Raw genomic sequence first — 13,073 nt, 5'->3', positions numbered from 1 at the left:
TTAAAAAACGTAATTGAAAATTCCCGACCCCATGGTCGGTAAATCAACGTTTCACGATCGAATCGAACGCACAAGCGTCGTTCCCGATAAAAATCGATTACTTTTCCCGGCGTAATCTGCATAGCGAATCGACTGAATATCTCTCGTTTTATTTACGGCCACACCGACGGGGACCGTGCAAACTCGATGTGTTTACCCCGGTTTGTTTTTTACAGGATGTTGTACCCCGGGTCCTGTAAACATTCTGTAAACAACTGAGCGAAGAGGCAATTAATTATACTCCGTGATTTACGATTTCTACAACATTAACAGCTTATTTTTAGTTCTAAAGTTTTTGTTTTGTTTATCTTGTGTCCAAGCTTGGTTAAAACAATCGAATAAAAACGATGGGGTATATTAAATTTTTAAAACACTTAGCCTGAAAGACGTTACATAAAAACGCTTTTTGCATAATTGCGTTCTTTGAAGGCATCGACTTCGAGACGGCATTAAAAGAATATTGCATTTTAATTATTCTTGGGGTTGTTTTATTAAATTTTTCTTTCACGTAATCGAATTCTTTTTTTCGGATCTTTTATCTGAAATACATGGATTTTATAAGTTGTGTCGAGCGAGTTCAATTTGCGAAATTAATGGTTCGAATAAAAATCTTATAAAGTTCTTTTGTTGATCATCTTGACGCCAAACCACCTAGACAAACCCAAAGACGAGTCGGGAAATTGGATATGCACGTTTATTTTATACATTTCATACGCCATATAGCCAAAGAGGCAGCGATATTACGTTTCACTGTTCCGCAGTTCCATTCGCCGTATACTTATGTAAATTTATACCGCAAAAACTAAATGGGACCCATATATCCTTAGGCCTCGCCTTTCAGTTCTTCTAAAGTCGTCCTTTTGTTCTTTTGTATATGTACATAACAACCTTTCTTTTTCAATTTTCTGTAATCTTGAATCAATATTGATTCATATGACTAATATATGTAGGATTTATAGCTGGATCATTTCATATCTTAATTCAGTGTTTCCCAAACTGTGGTACGCGTATCACCAGGGGTACAGGAACAGTTTGATGGGGGTACACGTTGCAATGAACTTTTCCTACGCCTGGTGCAGCAGACTTTTAACTATTTTTTGATTAAACATTAAAAACAATAAAAAATTTGTTATTCCTGTATATATGTAATAATAAAGAATACCTTAAATTGGGCTTCTCGTGGAGTGGTGATGAAAAGGAACCCATTCCACTTTGCGTAATTTGTTTTGAAAACCTTACCAATGAAAGTATGAAACCATAGAACTTAAAGCGACATTTTGACACAAAGCACTTTGAATACAAAGATAAACCAATCGATTTTTTTGAACATAAACTCAAAGATTTAAATCAATCTCAAAAAGTAATGAGAGGTTTAACAGGAAGTGACAATCAAATAATGGCAGAAGTAATGATAGGTGATAAAGCAAAACAAACTCTTGATCGTGTACCCTTGTCAAATAATACAGTTCATCGACGAATAATTGATATGGCCAATAATGTGAAACAGATGTTATTGTCTGATATTTCTCAAAGTCGTTATTATGCATTACAAGTCGATGAGTCCACTGATATCACAAATTTTGCAAATCTTATGGCGTTTGTTAGATACGAAAAGAACCAAGAAATTCACGACGACTTTTTATTTTGCCAGCCTTTATTAGGTCATACAACAGGAGAAAATATCTTTAAAGTTATGAATAAATTTATGCAAGATAACAAAATTACTTGGACTAAATGTGTTGGCATAAGTACAGATGGTGCAAAAAGTATGGTCGGCATTAAAAAAGGACTCATTGCAAAAATTCAGAAGGTTGCACCAAATGTCAAGTCCACACATTGTTGCATTCACAGAGAGGCTTTGGCAACACGTAAGATGCTTGCTGATCTGCAAAAAGTTTTTGATGAAAGCGTGAAAATCGTATAATTATATACACAAATGTGCACAAATGTGTGAAGAAATGGGAAGCAGCCATACCCAACTACTTTTTCATACTGATGTACGTTGGCTATCTCGGGGAAAATTTTAAATCGATTATTTGAACTGAGACAAGAACTTCAAGTTTTTCTTAATGATAAATTTGAACTGAAAACGTGTCTACATGACTCAACGTGGCTATCCATATTGGCATACTTAGCAGATATATTCTCTATTTTAAATGAACTCAATTTATCATTACAAGGTAAAGATATTTCATTGTTTCATGTCCAGGACAAAGTAAACGCTACAAATGAAAAATTAAAATTATGGAAAACTAGAGTTAATAATGGAGAGCTAGACTCGTTTCCCTCTCTTCATGAGTTTGTAATAAAATCGTCTGATAAAATTGATACGGATGTTCTGAAATGTTTAACAGAGCATTTGGACGGATTACAAGAGGGCCTGAAAAAATATTTTTCGGATTTAACGACAAACCTCGAATGGATAAGACATCCGTTTAGTATTGATCCATCTGCCATGCCAGATAATTTATGTAATGTGGAACAAGAACAGCTCTTGGAGTTATCTGGAGACCGATTTTTGAAAAATAAACATAAAGAGTGTTCTTTAGCATCTTTTTGGGTGCAAATGCAACAACTATATCCGAATTTAACAGAAAAAGTGTTAAAACATGTTTTGCCATTTCCAACATCATATCTATGTGAAGTTGCGTTTTCAGCATTAGTCGATATTAAGTCGAAAAAAAGAAACAGAATTTTGGATGTGGAGCCGCATCTTCGATTAAAATTAACGAATAGGGAACCTGATTATAATCATTTGGCATCATCTCAACATAAAGAAATTCATCCATCCCACTGATGCTTTCGTTAATATTATTATTATTACATTTATTTATTATATTTTATTATTATCCATTTTATTTTATTATTTTGTTTTTGTATTAAAAAGAACTAATATAATATTTATTTTTTGGTTGATGCTAAAAGAACATTTTTTTTAACGAGCGTTACTGGAAGTTTTGATAATTACAACAGGGGTACATATATGCTGAAAGTTTGGGAAACACTGTCTTAATTGAACTGTTGTAGTCTAATTTCAAACATTGTGATCGAGGAATTCACAAAGAGATAAAAGCAACAATACTACTCAAAAGCAGAAGTCGCCATTACATTAGTTCCAACATGACAGATAAATTAAACTAAAACTAGACCTAGAAACTTTTGGGTTCAGCCGTGCGTTTTTGAAAACATGTTTGACGTTTCGGATGCCATGTTACAACCTTCTTCAGAAACAAGTTCGAAGTGACGAATTCGGTTAAAATTTGACAATAAATACATGAAAAGGTAATTAATAACTAATTAGTGTCTAATTGTCAACTATGTTGTTTTTGTCAAATCCGGGTGGAGAAGGCTTCGTTGAGTTCACAGCAATCTTCTCTATTCATGTTATTCCCATGTCGATGAATCTCTATCGCCTCTCTCGTCAATCTTTGGAAGTAATGTCCGTTTCTTGCTAGCACTTTGGTTTTGTCGAACTCTATGCTGTGTCCTCCTTTGTGGCAATGCTGTGCGACTGCAAATTGTTGGATCTTTCTTAGTCGGACGTCCTTTTCGTGTTCCTTGATGCGGCACTCGATGTTACGTTCAGTTTGGCTAACGTAATATTTCCCGCAACTGCACGATAGCCGGTAGAGTCCCTTTAATGGGGTTAGTTTGTCTTTAGCTATCGGAAAAGCGTTTTGTATTTTGCTGACCGTATCGCATCGTACCACGATATCATTCTTCTTCAGACGCCTAGCAATTCGCTCCGTCACTCCTGAAACATAAGGAAGGCAGATAAAACCGGCTGGTGTCGTACTTATCGAGTCATCCTTCTGTTTGCGTGGTTTGCTGGCTCGTCGTATACCTTTCATCGTATAGCCGTTCTTCTACAGCACATCTTCTAGAAATCTTTCTTCTTTAGGTTCTCTTTATCGCATATCCTCTCTGTTCGCTGGAAAAAGGCTTGAATCACGGACCTCTTCTGTTGTGGGTGGTGGTAGGATGAAACCTGCAGGTACCTATTCGTAAATTGTTAATTATCATTTATGCTCTGACCATGTTGCCAATGTTGAAGAGATTTCGTTTCTGGGTTGGAAAATGGATCCTGGACTGTCTTGGATCAATCATACTGATTTCCTTGCTGGCAAGACCAGTCATTTCTCCTATGCCATTCGGATTATTTCCAGATCAGCTGGCATTGAGGCAGCATTAAGTGCCTATTATGCATATGTCCATTCCTTGCTAGGATATGGACTTGTTTTTTGGGGCCGTGGTGTTGGTATAGATAGAATCTTCATACTACAGAAGAGGTGTGTAAGAACAATCTTTGGTCTAAAAAATACTGATAGCAGTAGAAGTTACTTTAAAGACTATAAAATACCTACCTTGTATGGAATTTATATTCTGGAATGTGCCATATTGGTTAGGAAGAATTACTTTGAATTTCTTATAAAATATGAAATATCACATCCTCGAAACACGCGCGGGAAGGTGAACTGCTATCTGGTGCCACCAAAAACGCACCTTACTAAGATTCAAAAGACGGCTCTGTACCAGAGTATCAAGATCTACAATCACATTTCTAAAGGTACAAAGATCCTGCCAGTTCCAGGATTCCGGAGAAGAAAAAATTAAAAACGATTGAGTGAAACTTTTCGGATAAAAAACATTCTAAATCATCTCAAAAATGTACTTTTAACCCACTATTCATTAGGACTAAACGAACAGATCTAAAATGATAAAATACCCTAATTTGAGGATTACCGTATAAAAATTGATCATAACTCAAAAATTACAAACGATTGAGAGAAATTTTTCCGATAAAAAACATTATAAATTATCTCAAAAATTTACTCTATTAATCATTTTAGCCCGTCAATCATTGGTACCAATCCAACAGATCTAAAATCACAAAAAATTCAAATTTGACATTTTCGATATAAAAATCGAAAATAACTCAAAAATTAAAATGATAGAAAGGAACTTTACGGATAAAAAACGTTCTAAATTATCACAAAAATGTACTGTACTCCATTCATCACTTTAACCCACTATTCGTTAGACCTAACTGAACAGATCTAAAATGACAAAATACCCAAATTTGACAATTACAGTAAAATAATTGATCATAACTCAAAAATTAAAAACGATTAAGTGAAACTTTTCGGATAGAAAACATTCTAAAATATCTCAAAAACTTACTCCGTTAATCATTTTAACCTGTCAATCATTAGTACCAATCCAACAGATCTAAAATCACAAAAAATCCAAATTTGACATTTTCGATATAAAAATCGAAAATAACTCAAAAATTAAAATTATAGAAAGGAACTTTACGGATAAAAAACGTTCTAAATTATCTCAAAAATGTACTCCATTCATTATTGTAAGTCACTATTCGTTAGACCTAACCCAACAGATCTAAAATGATAAAATATTAAAATTTGACGATTATAGTATAAAAATTGTCATAACTCAAAAATTAAAAGCGATTGAGAGAAACTTTTCGGATAGAAAACATTCTAAATTATCTCAAAAACTTACTCTGTCAACCATTTTAACCCGTCAATAATTAGTACCAATCCAACAGATCCAAAATCACAAAGAAAGCCAAACTTGACATTTTCGATATCAAAATCGATTCTAGCTCAAAAACTAAAAACGATAGAAAGAAACTTTTCGGATAAAAAACATTCTAAATTATCTCAAAAATGTACTCTATTCATCATTTAACTATTCGTTAGATTTAACCGAAAAGATCTAAAATGATAAAATACCCAAATTTGACGATTACAGTATAAAAATTGATCATAACTCAAAAATTAAAAGCGATTGAGAGAAACTTTTCGGATAGAAAACATTCTAAATTATCTCAAAAACTTACTCTGTTAATCATTTTAACCCGTCAATCATTAGTACCAACCTAACAGATCTAAAATCACAAAGAAAGCCAAACTTTACATTTTCGATATCAATCGATTCTAGCTCAAAAACTAAAAACGATAGAAAGAAACTTTTCGGATAAATAACATTCTAAATAATCTCAAAAATGTATTCCACTCATCATTTTAACCCACTATTCGTTAGACCTAACCGAACAGATCTAAAATGACAAAATACCATTTTAACCCATTATTCATTAGTACCAACCCAAGAGATTTAAAATTACAAAATACCCAAATTTGACGATTACAGTATAAAAATTGATTGATGATAACTCAAAAATTAAAAACGAATGAGTGAAACTTTTCGGATAAAAGACATTCTAAATCATCTCAAAAATTTACTCTATTAATCATTTTAACCCATCAATCATTAGTACCAACCCCACAGATTTAAAATCACAAAATACCCAAATTTAACACTTTCGATATCAAAATAAAAAATAACTTATAAATTAAAGACGATAGAAAGAATCTTTTCGGATAAAAATCATTCTCAATTAACTAAAAAATTTGCCCCATTCATCATTTTAACTCACTATTTGTTAGTGCCAACCCAACAGATCTAAAATTACAAAATACACAAATTTTCGATGTCAAAATTGATCATAACTCAAAAATTAAAAACGATTGCAAGACATTTTTCGAATAAAAAGCGTTCTAAATTATCTAAAAAATTTACTCCATTCATCATTTTAACCCACCATTTGTTAGTACTCACCCAACAGCTCTAAAATAGCAAACTCGATATCGTTTTATATTTATCTGCCTCAAAGGTTTCGTCCGCAAGCAACCTTGGCTATAATCTTTTAAAATCAGCTTCGCGACCTTAGTGTGCAAGATTTATTTCTATACAAAAGTTGCGAAACTGAAGTTGTGGACGTTCGCAGTCCACACTTTTTTCAATGAAGTTTTCTTATTTGAACAAGCGTACCTCTTAATCTACTTAGAACAGATAGTAACAACTGATGATTGACTGCATCAATAAACATCTAATAGAACAAGATGGGTTCAGATATCCTCTATCCATATTGCGAAATATATCATCTGTGACAGTAATTAGCGTAATTACGCTATTATAACCGGCTATAAACCCAAATTGAAATCCAAATACTTACATAATCAGATTTTTTAACTTAAACTAAAACTTGCGAAGATATATATCACAAAATACTTAGAAATCTGATTTTCAGGGAAGAAGTTTACGCTTTTCATCACATATTTCTACGAACTTATTATATAATTTCTACGCGTATGGAACGAAGCTTGTTAGATGTTTACAAAAATATCTCGTTTATTATTTTGCCAATCTCCTCCAAACATGAAACTTTAAAAAAGAAACGTAAGGATTATCGGCTATTTATTCTGCAAGTATTGCAAATCCCCGAATGAAACTCGCTGAAAACTTCCGCTATTTTCCCTGGCTCTAATGCGCATACCGGTGCTCTTTCTAAACAGTTTAAGTTTCTCACACCGAGTTTCGAATGTGCATCTGACATTTATAACGGAAGTTATGCGAACGAAGCTCCCTCTTAAAGTGCACACCCCCGTCCTTTCCCTCCCACACTTCTACTTCTCGTACCTAAATTAACTTCAAAGGAAATCTCACACCGACTGTCCCTGACATTAAAACAATGATATATTTAAAGTTTCTACTTTGATAAATACACCTAACAATGAACCAACAATGAAGAAGATAACTTTAATCATTAAATATTTATTTTGATTAATCTTGTTATGTTTATTTTCAGGTTGCTTGGGTTCGGTCTGAAGATCAAACCGTTTTAAGTCTTCAAACGAAAGTTGTAACTCATAACGGACGCATTTCAGTTAGTCACGATAACACGAAGCGTTGGCAATTACACATAAGACATGTAAAGGAATCCGACCGTGGATGTTACATGTGTCAGATTAATACGAACGCTATCAAAATTGAGGAGGGTTGTTTGGACGTGCACGGTAAGTTTAATTTCGGAATTGGCGATTAACTTTCTTGTCGCGTTATGGGGCGTAAGACTAAATCTAGTTCGATTAATGGAAAAGCGAATTCGAGATGCGGAGAAATGATTCTCCTTTCCAGGGGAGGTTATCGCGACTAATTCCCGAAACTGTGTTCGTTAATTCGCGAAAATAGCTAATTACTTACCGGTTGTCTCCGGGTCGATGAGCTCGACGTAAGAACAAGGTAATTAAGAGACGTGGTGTGACGTAATTGTACTCGAGGGAAAATCTTTAACTGTTATTCAGAACTATTAAAAGGATTCTGTCTTATAATAATAATAAACTGCCTTTATTTCCAGAGTAAAGAGAACAAACAATAATAATAGTAACTATAGTTACTATAATGCAAAATAAAGATCATCAAAAAAGAGAAAAAAAAAACTTAAAAAGAAAAATAACTTAAATACAAAACAGGTGGAAATCCTAAGGCGAAGTTCAGAATGCGACCATAATATGGCCCACTTCTGCTCTTCCACTTAACCTTAAAAATAATTGCACTTTTATTCAATCGTAGTACATGCCTACTTCTAAAAACTAAAACTATTAATTGATTCTGCATTATAATCTGACCTAATCCTGACCCATATCATAAATACTTGTATTGAAACTAATACCTTTCCCTCTTTGTGGAAGGTGGCTAACATCGTCCCTATTCCAAAAATAAAATCTCCAATCTCCTACTCAGATATGCGGCCTATCAGTTTGTTGCCAACTATTTCCAAAATTTTTGAAAGGATTCTGGAAACACAATTACGTTTGTTTTTATCCGAAAATAATATTATACCGGATCTACAATCTGGATTTAAACCTTTGCATAGCTGCGAATCAGCTTTACTGCATGTTTGTGATGACATCGTCCGCGCCTCTGACAGGGGCCTGGTTACAGTCTTGGTCATCATCGATTATTCCAAAGCTTTTGATTCAATCGACATTGATACCCTTATCTCCATCTTGCATTACAGCGGTCTCGGTGAGAATTCCCTCTCACTGCTTTCCCAGTATTTAAAGGGTAGGTCACAGAGAGTGATTCTGAATGGTCAACTGTCCCGTCCACAGCCCTTGGTCTCTGGTGTACCGCAGGGTGGTATTCTGAGTCCTATTCTATACAATACATATACATCTACAATGTCAGAACGCTTAAAACATTGTAATTTTCACTCGTACGCTGATGACACCCAGATTTATTACTCGTTTCTACCTTCAGATCTTCAACGCGCCATGGGTATTATTAACAACGATATATCAAATATTTTACAATTCTCGAGAGATCACTCCCTACACATCAATAGCGCTAAAACTACAGCTACTGTCTTTGGCACGGATCATGCGCGCTCACTTTTGGGCCCAATAACCTTAGTTATAGATGGACAACATATTGAAGTACAAAATACGGTGAAAAGTCTGGGTGTAATAATGGACGGTCAGCTGTCGTTTACAAAGCATATCAATCTCACCATACAGAGGGCCTTCGCGGCACTAAAGGTGATTTTTAATAACAGGTTTTCACTAAATCAAAATACAAAAAAACTACTATGCGACCTACTAGTGCTGTCTAGATTTAACTATTGCGACACTGTTTATGGCGCTTTTTTGTCAGCGGTGGATGTGGGTAGAATACAGAAAATGCAAAAATCGTGTCTGAGATTGATATATGGTATTCGTAGCCGTCAACCTATATCGTACAAATTAAAAGAAGTGAAGTGGTTAAACATGGAGAATCGACGTTTATTGCATTGTTTATGTATGTATCACAAAATTATCACCAATAAGTCACCACCATATCTGTACGAAAAATTAACTTATCGTACAGATGTGCATAATCTCAATCTCAGACATAGAGGCTTGCTTGAAATACCTGCACACCGGATAGAGTTTTTTAAACGATGCTTCTCATATCAGATAGTCTTGAAATACAATTCGCTACCAAATGAGTTTAAAAAATGCGCGTCGAAACAATTTAAAATCAAGTACACACGATACCTCTGTGCTCTCTCTGGCTTTCGTGTCTGACGTCTGTCGCAGTTTCAAGCTCTGTGGCTGTTTCAGTGAATTATTCAATGTAACAGTGAACTGTTGTTTCTCTGTCTTTCTGCTTCGTTCGATGATGGGTCTGCATTTCATATAATATTAAGTTTATGTTTTATCTTTTTTTTCTCTTTTTTAAGGTTAGGGAAAATTTAATTTATCGTTGTTCTTTTGTTGTTTGTAGTTTATTTTTTGAGTTCATTTGATCAATTGTGCTTCTTTTTTTTTGTGTTTAATGTAATGTAAAGGTTATGTTTGAAAAGCGTCTTGTCGCAATTTTGCGTCAGACGAAACATCGCCAATTTTCATTTCTATGTATATCGTTTTGGTTTTTTACTGTTTGTTTGTATATACAGTGTGACCCGTTTGAAAGCGGAACACCCTCGTAAAATTTGTATTTATTATCCGATTTCGATAATTTTTTTTTTAATTGTAGAGCGTAAAAAACTGTATCTTGGGACAAAGAGTGATATTTTTCTTATAAAAAACAAGGCCTACTATTTCACTTTTTAGGTGCTAAAAATGAAGAAATCATATTAGGAAATTTTTTACAAAAAATCTGAGTACACCACTGCATTAAGCGCCTTTTGAAATGGGCATATACCAAATCTCATCAAAAATGGTTACAAATCAACACCGTTACAGATAATTGAAAAATACAATATTTTATGAATTTATTTGATCAGATGGAGAAAACCATGACAAAAAACGAAATAAAATACAGAGAATAATACAAAACTATTTAACAATATTTAACAGAAATTCAAAAAATTGAAGAAAAAAACAACATTCAAGGTATTAATAGAAAATAAAAACTAGTTAAATGTCTGTTGCTTCCACCAATCCACCGTTAAGTTCGATACATTTATTGTACCTTCTTCGTGCATTCATTGTTACATTCCTCAGTTGCTCTGGGGTAATGTCTGCACATGCCTGAACTATTCTAGCACGCAGTTCATCTAGCGACTGTGTCCTTGACCTGTAAACTTTCTGTTTAAGGATTCCCCAAAGAAAAAAGTCGAGTGGTGTCAAATCAGGAGATCTTGGCGGCCATTCAATAAGATGACTATTTCTTCCTACCATCGATTTTCAAAATTTTGATTTAACCAACGCTTTACCACTACTGCGTTATGCACGGGAGACCCATCTAATTGAAATTTTATATTCGCACATACCAGAGGTGGTAAATTGTTTAGCGCATTCGAAAACTCATTTCTTAAGAAATACAAAAATTTTGTTGAATTTAAATTGCCCTCAAAGAAAAATGGACCAATAATTCTGTTGTCAAGTATTCTGTACTGTATTATCTGTACCGGTGTTAATTTGTAACCATTTTTGATGAAACTTGGTATATGCCCATTTCAAAAGGTGCTTAATGCAGTGGTGTACTCAGATTTTTTGTAAAAAATTTCCTAATATGATTTCTTCATTTCTAGCACCTAAAAAGTGAAATAGTAGGCCTTGGTTTTTTTAAGAAAAATATCACTCTTTGTCCTAAGGTACACTTTTTAACACTCTACAATTAAAAAAAAAAAATTATCGAAATCGGATAATAAATACAAATTTTACGAGGGTGTTCCGCTTTCAAACGGGTCACACTGTATATACAGGGTGATTCATAAGTAATGGGCCAAATTGTAAATGTACGTTCAGGAGGCCAAAATAATAATATTTTCATTAACAATAATGGGTCTTAGTCTGCTCCTTACTGAGATACAGGATGTTAAAGCGAAAAAAATAAAATAGATTTTTGTTAATAGATCAGCTACTTTTCTACATAATGACTCATAGTTGACTTATAGTTTTTGTAAGGGTAAACAATAATGTGTGAGAGGATTTGAGTTAATACATGCGCCATATGAATTAGATGAAATCAGCTACAAATTTTTTATCGCTCATTATTTTACAACATACTTGTTTAATTTGGATAGCCCCATCATTTCTGTAGAAAAAGGCTATACTTCTTTGATCTTGAAAATATTAACGATTTTCGAGATATTTGAATTTTACTAATTCACTACACTACATTTCACGGTGGTCGACGTAGCATTAATCTGTTAAGACACAAGCATGGCATGGAATGTTGACATTTACCTAACCGTAATTGATAATTGATAACAATATTAAACTGAAACCATAAAAAAATTACGTAATAAAACAATTTATTGTACGCCAGTTAATAAAACGAAATACAACATTAGAACAGACTTGAACTAAGACCACTTACGACAACTGTTATCAAAACCTACATGTTAATGTTGTGCGAAGTTAAATTAAATTTAAGCTTAATTATGAGCTACTGCAAAAGGTTTTCAACATGACCACCACCAGCATTTATACACGCATTTAACCGTTTGGTTAAGGATTGTCTGACTTTAAAAAATGTAGCAGGATTATTTCGTATTGAATTGGCTGCATCTTGAATTCTATTCCATAACTCGTCTCGTGTATTTATAGTAGGTTCAGCATAGACCATTGATTTCATGTAACCCCACACATGGTGGCCACTGAAATTCACTACCACGTCCAATCCAACGGTGAGGGAATGTTTCATTCAGATGTTCGCGCACAGCACGTGAAAAATGTGGAGGAGCACCGTCTTGCATGAACCACATATTTCTTCTTAGTTGTAATGGAAGATCTCCCAAGAGGTCGACTAAGTCATTATTTAAAAAAATTAAATATGACTCTCCATTTAAATTAGGAGGTAATTCAACTGGGCCCAGTAATGTATTGCCTATTACACCGCACCACACATTTATTTTAAACTCGTGCTGGAAATGTCTATCTTTTTTTAAACGAGGGTTTTCGGTTTCCCAGGCATGACTATTTCGCCAATTAAAAACTCCGCGTCTGGTAAAGGTTGCTTCATCCGTGAAAAGAATGTTATTTAGGAATGTTGGATTATTATTCAATTTTCCTTTTAGCCACTGACAAAATTGAACTCTGATTCGATAATCTGTTGGAAGTAAATTTTGCACAGGTATAAAATGATAGGGATATAAATTTTCCTTGTGTAAAATTCTAGTCACGGATGGTTGGCTTATTCCAGTTGCTGCAGACAATCGACGAGTGCTTATTTCAGAA

At 34.0% G+C, this 13,073-nt stretch overlaps 1 protein-coding gene across 1 annotated transcript in view; it reads left to right on the top strand.

Moving 5' to 3' along the window:
* LOC111413456 (lachesin-like) overlaps positions 1–13,073 on the top strand; it is a 230,882-nt gene that overhangs the window by 83,493 nt on the left and 134,316 nt on the right. The window contains exon 3 of the mRNA XM_071195061.1: positions 7,712–7,919. Within this exon, the coding sequence (XP_071051162.1) occupies positions 7,712–7,919 (208 nt within the window). The remainder of the gene's footprint in view (positions 1–7,711; positions 7,920–13,073) is intronic.

The sequence above is a fragment of the Onthophagus taurus genome, chromosome 3 (genome assembly GCF_036711975.1).
Source record: "Onthophagus taurus isolate NC chromosome 3, IU_Otau_3.0, whole genome shotgun sequence".
Classification (NCBI taxonomy): domain Eukaryota; kingdom Metazoa; phylum Arthropoda; class Insecta; order Coleoptera; family Scarabaeidae; genus Onthophagus; species Onthophagus taurus.
Note: the sequence above shows the minus strand (reverse complement) of the source record. Positions and strands in the feature narration are given on the sequence as shown.